Consider the following 11,753-nt stretch of genomic DNA (forward strand, 5'->3'; position numbering starts at 1 on the left):
TCCAAGGGAAACACCACACTGGACCCATCAGCTGCAAAACCAACTTCTCATCCCCTCTACAAAGTGGGGACCCTAACCTTGAAGAGTGAAGTTACCTCTTAAAGATCCCCCCTGTCTCCTCCAAATGGCTTCAAGTCAGAAAGAAACCAAGGAAATGGGCCACTGATGAGGTACTAAGCTCACGGAGGCGGGCTCACTGTGAAGACTTCCTGAAGAAGCCAAGGTCTTTCTACTGTCTTCCTCTCTGGCCACTCCAGGAGCTTAAACCTGCCTGCATCTCTCAGCTAAGCCTCGGGGGGCTGTGTGCTCTAGCTGAGCCTCAGGAAAGGCACACGCACCTGATGTTGCCGTTGTTGGTGGCATAACGCACGTGTCTGCAGACATGTTCGAACATTTCCTGGGCCGTGGAACAGCTCCGGGCATCAAAGACCTGCGCACAGCCCACACAGACCACGCCCATCAAGAACCAGCAGGACACAGGCCTCAGCGGGGCTGATCAGAAGCTGAATCAGGAGGGACTGAAGGAGTGGCCCAAAACCCCACCACCTGAACATCCTGCAGAGGCGTGTACCCGCCTCCTGCCCCTTCTTCCTTCTTCTGCTTTCCTAGGGGAGCCCAGGCACCCCCCAACTTGGAAGACCGTATCTAAACCTAACCCTCAAGAACACCAGACTCTTAAGCACCATGGACCAGGATTTCCACAGCCTAGTTGCTTTCAACATTTCACACGTGGCCTCCAGCACATTTCATTACAGCCAGAGCCTGTTCTGTCAGCATTTCTCATCTATTTTTCTGTCCAAGTATTTTCCCTACTGCTGTTGTTGTTTAGTCGCTAAGTTGTGTCTGACTCTTTTGTGACCCCGTGGATTGTAGCCCACCGGGATCCTCTGTCCATGGGATTTCCGAGGCAAGAATACTGGAGTGGGTTGCCATTTCCTCCTCCAAGGGATCTTCCTGACCCAGGGATCGAACCTGCGTCTCCTGCATTGGCAGGCGGATTCTTTACCACTGAGCCATCTGGGAAGCCCACAGTTACCCAGCAATAAATAGAAAGATGACCTAGGAGGCTAGGGTAAAGAAAATGTTTTCTAAAAGACAAGAATTCAATCAAGGTAAACAACCGGGTCCACAGCAATAATAAGAGCAAGGTCATGTGGTTTCATGCTGGCATTTAGTCTCTCAGATTCAACACAAGGGAGAAAGATGGGCTAGAAATCCTGGTGCAGAGATCGGAGTCTAGACTCTGGGGTGGGGTAGGGGGGTGGGTGTCTGTGAGCCCCCATCTCAAGTGCAGGGATGCAGAGAGAGAAGGGGAGGGCCCTGCACACAGCTCAGGGCCCGCCTGCCTGCCCCACAGCTTCCTCTCCCGCTCCTCCCTCCTCCATCTAAGGGCATCGACCTGCAGGTTCGACCACTGGATCCTCCCGATGCAGCGGGGGGCGTTGCGCCAGGCCTGCTTGGCGGCAAAGATGAGCTCATCTCCCGTCAGCTGGTACGTTCCTGTTGTTTCTATCTCCTTTGTTACTGCTTCCACCCTGGCCAGATGTTCCTCTATTTTTGCCCTGCGGGACAGGAAGACATCAGGAAGATCAACAATGAGATGGCTTTAAATGGAGACTGATTCAATCTACAGAAGCAGGAACTGAACGAGGACACCAGGAGGGCAAGATGTCGCTCAGGGAGACCGTCCCCTCCAGGGCAGCTTCATGGGCATGCATCCAGGGCGCCGAGCTCAGCAGGGCCCCGCTGGGCTTAATGCCCTGCTCTGACTGTCTTGAATTCTTAATCATTCATGAACAGGAAGCCACCTTTTTATTTTCACACTGGGTCTTGCAAGTTACATAGCTGGTCCTGACCCTACCAGCACCCTTGTTGTTTCCAGGCACCTTTTCTCTAGTCATTCTCAGCAAGGAGTGCAAGCTTTTCAATGGTCTTGCAAGACCCAGACCAGCATCCATCAGGCTGCAGCCACATCCTGCCTCTTGGCCAGGGGAGCATCGATCCACCTTCTCTTGGTTAAGAGATGAGTCAGTTCCTCCCCAGCAGCTCCTCTGCACTGAACAGTCAGCGATGAGCCAAGTACTGGGCAATGCCACCCATAGTCCGGGTCCCATTGAGCCTGTGACAGAGGCATTTTTGTGTCCTTGTTATAGTTGATGTATCTGGAAGGTTAAGTACTGGCCTGGAAACAGAAGTGTGATAAAAAGCAAGCCCAAGATTCAGACTCGGGTTGCCCCGATGCCAAGCCCAGGCTCTTAACCTTCTACCTTCCACCCTAGGGGGTGGATCGCAAGCCTAGAGATGTGGAGGGCCTGCCCACGTTTTCCTGGTCAGGTCCGGACAGGGATCAGCTCTCAGGACTCAGCCGTCAAGGCCCCAGGGCGGTTCAAGGAGGTGTCCTCCACAGTGTCGTCCAACATCGCAGGGTCCCCACAGCAAGCTTTCTCAAACCTGGTGCCACTTGGCCAGCTCTCCCATGTAAGATTTCCAAACTGGCTTCTGCCCTCCCCTCCCAGGCTTGTAAAAACATCCCACAGCCAGGAAGGTTTTGAAACACACGCACAAAGAGCAACCTTGAGATTTCCAATCAGCACCAAAGACGTCTGAAAGTGCAACAAACAAAACTATTTAAGGAATGAATTCTTGATTAAGGAGAGTGGACAGCTCAGGACAAAATGGCCTTTCAGTGGATGAAGAGTGTCTCGACAACTCTTCCTTGATTAAAGAAAAAAGCTCAAAGACAAAACACTTGGCGCTATTTATCTTCAAGGACACTCCTCGCATAAGGACCTGCTTGGTGAGGTGGAGGCTGCCCCACCAATGGCGGCCCTCCCCCAACAGCCCACAGACAAAGCTTCTAGCCATATTTTTCATTCTGCATCCAAGCATGAAAGTAGTAGCAACTACCAGAACGTTGATGCTGCCAACATACTTGGTCGTGTTAATATGTGACTTTTTAGTTTTCACTCAATTCCTTTAGAGTTTTACATTGTACCTTTGTTTTCAAATAGTCACGTTTCTGAGGCACTAAAATGCTATGATGCCTATTAGTTCTGAAAAAAAGGGAGTGGCTTTAGGCATCAGTAAATTGGCTTTGGACAGAACATTCAGAAAGTTATCATTTCTGACTATACAGTCCTTCACCTATGAAAGACTGAACTGGCCCAGGTGTGGGAATGGGCTGCCATCTGTCACTCACACCCCCAAGACCTCTTGGGGGAAACCAAGACATGGACTTGTGACTGTGAAAACTTCTTCCCTCTGTGAAAAGCAAATGGATTTGAATAGCTATCACCAGCAGCCCTGTAGCTTCCCCAGCTAACCACCCCCCAACTGCCTTCCAAACACTGGCAGGAATCCCTTAGGTCCAGCATGAAGTCAGAGCCTTCAAAATCAAAGAGCTGGATGCTAGATCATTGAGTTTTAAAGCAAGGGCTCTGGCTTAAAATGCCTGAGTTCAAATCCCAGCTCTGGGACTTCAGAATGGGTGACTTTGAACAAGTTACATTTCCTCCGTTGTCTCTGGCTTCCTTGTCTGTAGAGCAGGTAGGATAATAATAGCACCAGTCCCATAGAGCTGTGGTGAACCTTACGTACAAGGCAGAGTCCAGAATATACCTAGCACATCAAAACAGTGGCCCAGTGAAGTCCATTGAGAAAATTCCTGGGGGCTTCCCTGGTGGTCTAGTGGTTAAGAATCCACCTGCCAATGTGGGGGACATGGGTTCGCGCCCTGGTCTGGAAAGACCCCACATGCTGCAGGGCAGCTAAGCTCATGTGCCACAACTGCTGAGCCCACACACCACAACTACTGAAGTCCGAGCGCCTAGAGCCTGTGTGCCACAACAGCGAGAAGCCCACGCACCCGAGTGAAGAGTAGCCCCCATTCACCTCAGCTAGAAAAAGCCATGTGCAGCAACGCAGATCCAGCACAGCCAAAAATAAATAAATCTTGAAGAAAAGAAAGTTCCTGGATCCTGGAAGTCTTCTTAGTCAACAACCAAGCGGAAAACCTAAGGACCTTGGACCTTCCAGTGACAGCATTTCTGCAGAGGTTCTATTTACACAACACAGGCAGTAGCAAACCCCTGATGGAGTTCTCAGTCTACTTAGAATTGCCTCTGGAGCTTTTAGAGAACAAGGATGTCTGCCTCCTCCCCACTTCCTGAGAAGCTGATGCCCTTGCCCAGGGGACCCTGGCATCAGTGTTTTACAAGGTCCTTAACAGCAACTACTGTGCAACCAGGCTGGAGGATCACTGACCCTAGAAGATAAAAGACCTCTTTCATAGACTCAAGGTCCCTTCCAGCGCACACACAGCAGGTCAGAGCCAAGGGGGTGCGGCATCACCAGAAGCCAATCTTTCTGCCGCAGTGGGTCCCAGGGTACTTCTGTGGCTCGCTTCCTGCAGTAAAGTGCCTTGTGGAGCTGCATCGTAAAAGCCACACTCTCCACCCAGCCCATAAAACAGAAAATCCATTCCCTCGGCCTTTCTACCTTACAATCCCTTTGTGCGTTTTTATTTTAAAGATATAAACGGGCTCAAATTAAGAGCCATATATTTTATGCAACTCAGAGATACAGATCCCCACAGAGAACAGTGCAAAGAGCTCTCTCCAAGTCAAGCAGCCTGAATTCCAGTTGGGACTGAACTCTAGCTGCTACTGGGGTTCCTGGCTCACACCTGGAGGTGGAGGGCTTGGCTCGGTGGTCTCCAAGGTCCTTTTGATCTCAAACATTTCATAATAAAAGGTTTTGCATATCGACTCATTGCTTTGCGCCAGGATGCTGTTTCAAACATATTTAATCCTTGAAACAATCTTAGGAACAGTTTTATCATGACCCCGCTTTGGACTTATGAGGAAGTGGAGATGCAGAGAGGATCTATTTGGGAAACAGATTTCCCAAAAATACAGAACCAGCTACTGGTTTAGCAGAATCCAAACTCAAATGTTTAGACACCCGACCCGCATTTTCAACCACTACCGCCATGCTCCTTTCTCTTATGGTTTTGAGAATCTATCCAAGGTCTTTCTCCTGAAAAGCTGTGTCTTAGCCTTGGATCCACTGCGAATCCGGGAAGGAAAGAGGTCTGGGGTCAGAGGGAGATGGCAGGAGACTAGAGCGCTCAGGGAAGGGAGAGGGAGTGATGCTGAAGGAAGCGAGCCTTACTCTTTGAAGGAGCCGTAATACTGGTTGACAAATTCGATAGCTTGAGGTAGAAGCTCGTCTGGGGGGGTTGGCTTGTCCCGGGGTCCTATGGTCAAACTTTTGGGGTTCATGATGGATGCCAGGCAAGACTTGGACTTGCAAGAGAGATCCTGCAAAGAAAGAAGAGGTGGTGAGGCTGATCGCTTGGTTCCTCAGCACAGGCATTGATGGCCATCCTCTTCCAGGGCCAACTCTCCCGGCCACCTCCTTCCACTCTGGCTGTTCCAGCTCCCCACCACCCCTCTCTGCCTCTGAGGCACCTCCTCCTTGGGGTCGACCAGACTTTTCCCCCATCCATATCTCCTCTCCTCTGACTGGCTGAACACCACGGTCTGTGGGCTGGGCCGCCTCCCAGCCAGCCCTAGTTGTTCTTTAGTCGCTCAGTTGTGTCTGACTCTTTTGCAACCCCAAAGACTGGAACCCTCCAGGATCCTCTGTCCATGGGATTTTCCAGGCAAGAATACTGGAGTGGGTTGCCATCTCCTTCTCCAGGAGGGTCTTCTGAGCCAGGGGTCGAACCCAAGTCTCCTGAGTCTCCTGCATTGGCAGGCGGATTCTTTACAACTGAGCCACCAGGGAAGTCCCCAGCCAACCCCAGACTCAGAGCAAAGTCAACAGTTCGAATGCTGGGAACATCTTGACTATCTTCTCATTTAAAGAAGCTGATACGACTCCTGGGGACAAACTATTGCTATTCAGCCAAAATGAATTGAGAAGGTGCAAATCCTGAAGTAGGGGATGGCACAGAAAAAATACTGAATGAAAGTACACCCATAGGTGAACAGTGGTCATTTCTGAAAGGTGTGGGAAATGATTCTGCTTTCATGGCCTTGAAATTTTCAATCCTTTCCTACTTTACAATCACAGAATGCACATAAACTTAGAATAAGAAACCTAGAAGTTAAGAAGCCTTAAAGGGCACTTAGTCCAACTACTCACTGGATGCTTGGAACTCCTCTCCAATCTCCCTATCAAATAGCACTTGAATCCTTTTTGTGACAGGAAGCTCACTATCTTATGATGTAGTTCAGTCCAGCTTTGGGCAATTCTGTTAGAAAATTCTCCCTGATATAATGATGAAATCTATCTCTATGAGAAAGAATTCATTTGTTCCTATAATTCTTTATCTCACCTTCTGGATTATCCATCGTCCCTGGGGTAGGGGGAGGGAAAGTGGGTGGGAGGGTGGAGTGGAGCTAACAGAGAGTTAGCATCATTTAGTCCTACTATGATTCATGAGAAACAAGAGTCTCTGTTCCCAGTACCCTTTGCCCAAGCAGATGGCTATCTGGTTTGCTGAGGGGGACATCTGTTTGATTCAAGGCTGTTAACAGCCTTGATGGCTTTGCCAGTTTGGGACAATAGGGGTTCTCGAGAGACTTCCCTGGTGGTCCAGTGGTTAAGAATCTGCCTTGCAATGCAGGGGACGCGGGTTCAATCCCTGTTCGGGGAACTAAGATCCCACATGCCACAGGGCAACTAAGCCTGTGTGCCACAACTACCGAGCCCACACTGGAGACCGCATGACATAACAAAGGTCTCACATACCTCAACTAAGACCCAAGGAAGCCAAAAAAACAGAAAAGTAGTTCCTCAGACTGCTCACCCCTTTGGCCTTCTGGTGAAGCGTGTCTTGGAAAGTCACTCCGCTGCCCCAGTTTTTGACCCTCACATGCCGTGGACAGGCTGACGGGGGTGTGTCCAGCTTGCCCAGGGACTCTGGAGATGTCTAAGAGGGAGGGAAAAAAAATAAGGTTTTCCAAGTGCCTCCGTCCCTGGGACTGCAGGGGTCTCTCCCAGCCCCGAGGCCCTGCTTGGGCTTCGGGTGGGTGGGGGGCTGTGGGCAGGTACACAGGTCGAGGTGTCAGCCCACGGCCCTCCTCCCTTTCCGGAAGCCAGGCCACCTGGGCCAGAGTCTGCTGGGAGCTCCAGGTGCCTGGGCCACTGGCCAGGCTCCTGTCCTCATCCAAGAGCCTGCCAAATGCTCTCTCAGGGGAACTGCAACAGGAGGGATTAAGGGGTCTACATGGCACAGATTACCATCACAGCCGCTAATCCTGAGAATAGAAAATGGGACAAGGAAGAAGGGATCACGGCCTTCAGGGAGGCACTGAAGAATATCCAAACCAGTCCTCTGCCCACCCCTGTGGAACACTAAGGACCAAAGCACATAGGGAAGATGGAACCGGTGGGCCAGAGGCTGGGGCTGGGGTTAGAGGCTCAGCTGCCAAGTCTGGGATCACTTCTGGGGGTCTCACTCTGACTCCACGAGTGGTCTGCTCCCTCCCAGGTCTGCCCGCCCACACAGGCAAGTCACCCCGATGCCCACCCCGCTGGGGGCCCACCACTCCTGATCACCATGGTTCACCCCTTCTCTCCCAAAGCTCTTCCTCGCCCCCACCTGTGTCCCCAGGTCTCTACTCACTGCCCAGACCCCAGCGTCCACCAGGCTGCCCAGCCCGCCCAGCCTGCATCTGTTTGGGCAAGGGAGGAAGGGGCTTCCCGCACCCGAGTGACTCACTGACCTTTACCGTCCCCGTGAGGGGCTGGGGAGACTCATTCCCGTGCTTGCCCGGGCTGTGACGTTTGGGGTCATCCTGTGTCACTGGACTGCAAGAGGAAACAGCTCTCATGAGATGGAGTGTCCGAGGGCAGAGAGGGAACTCAGGGTTGCCTCGGCTGGCCCTCATTTGACGAAGTGGGGAGTGAGGTCTAGAGGGTGGGAGTGAACGTCATGGTTTCCAGCCAACGTGGTGGAGGAGGCAGCCTCTGCACCATCACCCCTCTGCTTCCTCTTCTTCTCCCCTCACCTGCCCCCCCAACAAAGTCAAAGAGTCAAGAGGGGAGCTGAGCCAAAGCTAACAGGCCAAAGGGTGACCCACAGAAGCTCTGTGAAGACGACTCCCTCAGAAGCCAAGTACAAACACGGTACAGAGTGGAGCTGGCAGAAAACAGCTCCTTCAATCCTGCCCTCCCAGGCCAGCAGTATTGCCCACCACCCCACCCACTCCCTCTTTGGGACTTAAGCTTTTTTCTTTAAAGCACTCGGTTCATCCTGGTTTATTTATTTATTCTAAAGTTTTATTATGGAAAATGTTAAACAGACACAATTAGGGAGAAGAGTATAATAAACCCTGTAAGCCTGTCACCCAGATTCAGCCCAATTAAACAATTATCAACCCACGACCAATTCTGTTTCAACATTACTCTCCCAGCCCCCGCTCTCATTTTAAAGCAAGTCTGAGACATCATGCCATCCATAAATATCTCAGTATTTCTGGAAGATAAGGACACTTTAAAAATACATTGGTTATATTTGTTTGAAAACAACAGATTTAAAAGAATTTAACTTGGGACTTCCCTGGTGGTCCAGTGATTGGGACTCAGAGCTTCCAACGCAAGGGGCCCAGGTTTGATCCCCTGGTCAGGGAACTAGATCCCACATGCAGCAACTAAGACCCAGCACATCCAAATAAATATTTAAAAAAAGAAGAAGAACTTAGCCTATCGTTTGCAGAAGAAAAAGGTCACTCATTTTCCACCTTATACACATTGATGATGTCAGAAAATGACAAATGAGTGTGCACTGCTTTGTTATTAGAAAAAGTAATGACCGTTTACATCCTGCTGTGTTGTGCTCAGTTGATCAGTTCTGTTGGACTCTTTGCAACCCCATGTACTGTAGCCCACCAGGCTCCTCTGTCCATGGGGATTCTCCAGGCAAGAATACTAGAGTGGACTGCCATGCCCTCCTCCAGGGGATCTTCCCAACCCAGGGATCAAACCCAGGTCTCCCACATTGCAGGCAGATTCTTTACCATCTGAGCCACCAGGGACAACCATTTACATTAGCATTATGTAATTAACTACATATATTATATGGTTGTATTGTATGATTTATAACTATAAAGAGATAGTGCCCCTTTAAGAGGAAATGAATATGTATCAGAAAGCATCTCATTCTGATTCAAGTGATTCAGTGGGCCTATATACCACACCCTCCCTGTGACTGGCTATCGTCACCCCACTGGTCTGGTCTGGTGTGCCCCACCAGACAAAAAGCCCATACAGGGTAATCTGTATGCTCAGAATAGGTAAGCCATGACGGAGTTGTCATCAGGAGGCTGCTTACACAGGAAGATGTTTTGAGGCTGGGGTCCTCAGGGAGGCAATGCCGTACTGCTCTTCTCATGCTTTTACCATCACTCCCCATCCCGTTCCACCATTTTATTCTTGTTTCCTCTCCTTTACTTCTGCATGGTTGGATGGCATCACTGACTCAATGAACATGAGTTTGAGCACGCTCTGGGAGTTGTTGATGGACAGGGAAGCCTGGCGTGCTGCAGTCCATGGGGTTGTAAAGAGTCAGACACAACTAAGTGGCTGAACTGAACTGATAGAACTCGAGAATCTGCGATGCTTACTGGTCTACAGTAACTTTTAGATTGAGAAACAATGTCCTTGTTCACTTAGCAAAACCATTGCCCCCCCAATTTAAAATGTTGGGGCTTCCCAGTGACTCAGATGGTAAAGAATCCACCAGCAATGCAGGACACCCAGGTTCAATTCCTGGTTCGGGAAGATCCTCTGGAGAAGGGCACAGCTATCCACTCTAGTCTTCTTGCCTAAAGAATTCCATGGACAGAGGAGCCTGGCGGGCTACAGTCCGTGAGGTTGCAAAGAGTCGGACATGACTGAGCAACTAACACACACTCACACACACACATTAAAAAGTTACCTAAAAATCCACACTACCGATGGACTATAGTGAGTCTGACCCCAGCGTCTACGGCTGGATTTTAGGAAGCATCCATCTTCTTCACTAATATAAATAATGCCTCAAACGCTATACGTGACCTGATGCTGGCTCTGTGTGCGTGTGAGTGTGTGTGTGTACAAAGGCATAGAGAAACACCTGGCGGGGGCGGGGGGGAGTGCTAGTAAATATTAACAGTGATTAGCACTGATAAGATCACAGATGATTTGAATTTTTCTTTACCCTCATCTGTTTCTTCCAACTTTCTTCAGTGACTATGAATTCCTTCCATAATTGGGAAATTTCTTTTTAACTTGAAACATGAATATACGAAGCTATGCACAGTCTCCTTTCTCCCCGAGTAAGTGGATTTCTTTGGGATAGTTGCTGGAAGATAAGGGTTCACCCAGAGGGTGAACATATTCAAGGTTCTGGAATGCAGGTGTTCTCAGTCGCTAGGCCGTGTCTGACTCTTTGGTTCTGAATACTTATTGCCAAATTACTGAGGTGCCCATCCAGACACTGCAATTTGGCTAAACCCACAGCTGTGCTGGGTCCTGCTTGATCCTTCACGGGAACAGAGGACCCTAAGGATCTGGCATCAAAAGGAAAGCTGAAGTGCGGCTCTTGTTCAGACCCAGCACTGTCCACAAGCGCTTGAGTGACAGGACGCGGAGGGCAGAGCTGCAATCGGTGGCTCCTTCCGGAGCTGATTCCCTTGTGGTCCCAAATTCGCCACAGGTACCCATCTCTATACACGGGCGGTGGAGGGCCAGGAGGCGTTCTGGGAAATGGATCTTACTTGTAAAACAAGAACCTCCTTGCTCTCTAACCCGATCTATCCTAACGGGTGTTGAAAAATCTAGAAAGCGCCCAAGTGCTGAAACACCCACACAGCCCTCACTCTCAGGGGTGCATATGGGGTTTTTCTGGGTCTTTGTGGCTACTGAGTTGTAACCCCTTATGCGTTCTACACCAGGAAAAACTTTTAAATAAATCCCCATCGGAATCCTACAGAGCGAATATCCCAACCCTCCTATCTTCCCCGGAAAGCCGAGGCTCAGAGAGGCTCGGTGCGCACCGGGGTTAGCCTCCCTCCCAGGGTGGGCCCCGGCCCGCGCAGTACCTGGCTCGGCGGAGGCGGCAGGCGGGCTGCGGCCGGAGGATCCTGCGGAGGAGCCGGCAGAGCCGGGGCCGGACGGCCTCGCACGCGGCGCCCAGCCCCTCGCGCATGGCCCGGCGGTGGGCGCAGCTCGGAGGGCGCCCCGCGCCCCGCCGCGCGGGCCCCTTTATCGCCGCCGGATCCCGCAGCCCCCGCCCCGGGGCGGAGCAAGCCGGAGAAGCAGCCTCGACTCGGTTTCATCCCGAGCCTGGATCCGGGCCAGAGCGGCCGCCTGGTCCGGGCCGGGCGCCCCTCGCCCTGCGCCTCCGCTCCAGCGGGCGTCCGCGGGAAGGTGTGCCTTATGGATGCCCCTGGACCGTCTCTGAGATGAGACTCCGGCCTTGGGTTGGTTATTCCCCATGAAGGAACATTAATGGCCATAATAATAACTCCCATTGTACGGTGCGTCATAGTTTACAAAGCAAACTTTCCTGTCCGTTATTTCATCTTCCCCTTAGTAACTCCACTCAAGAAGGCAATTCTATATTGTTATCCTCACTCGATAGGAAGCTCAGGGCCCAGAAAAGTGAAGGATCTTGCCCAAGGCCTCACAGGAGCCCCAGGGCCACAGCTGAAGTTCTCCCACCTTCCAGGGCTGGTCCAGGAAGTACTATTTCTTTCCTG

General features: G+C 51.1%; 1 protein-coding gene across 1 annotated transcript in view; it reads right to left on the bottom strand.

Moving 5' to 3' along the window:
• The window catches only part of NOS2 (nitric oxide synthase 2), a 35,527-nt gene extending 24,000 nt beyond the window's left edge, over window positions 1-11,527 (bottom strand). The window contains 7 exon segments of the mRNA XM_055401664.2: window positions 339-430; window positions 1,400-1,562; window positions 5,173-5,321; window positions 6,818-6,940; window positions 7,737-7,821; window positions 11,094-11,249; window positions 11,251-11,527. Of these exon segments, the coding sequence (XP_055257639.2) occupies window positions 339-430; window positions 1,400-1,562; window positions 5,173-5,321; window positions 6,818-6,940; window positions 7,737-7,821; window positions 11,094-11,249; window positions 11,251-11,525 (1,043 nt within the window). The 5' untranslated portion in view covers window positions 11,526-11,527.
• Between the last annotated feature and the right edge of the window lie 226 nt (window positions 11,528-11,753).

This window comes from Moschus berezovskii, chromosome 20, assembly GCF_049115385.1.
Source record: "Moschus berezovskii isolate FMDL1 chromosome 20, NW_MosBer_1.0, whole genome shotgun sequence".
NCBI lineage: Eukaryota > Metazoa > Chordata > Mammalia > Artiodactyla > Moschidae > Moschus > Moschus berezovskii.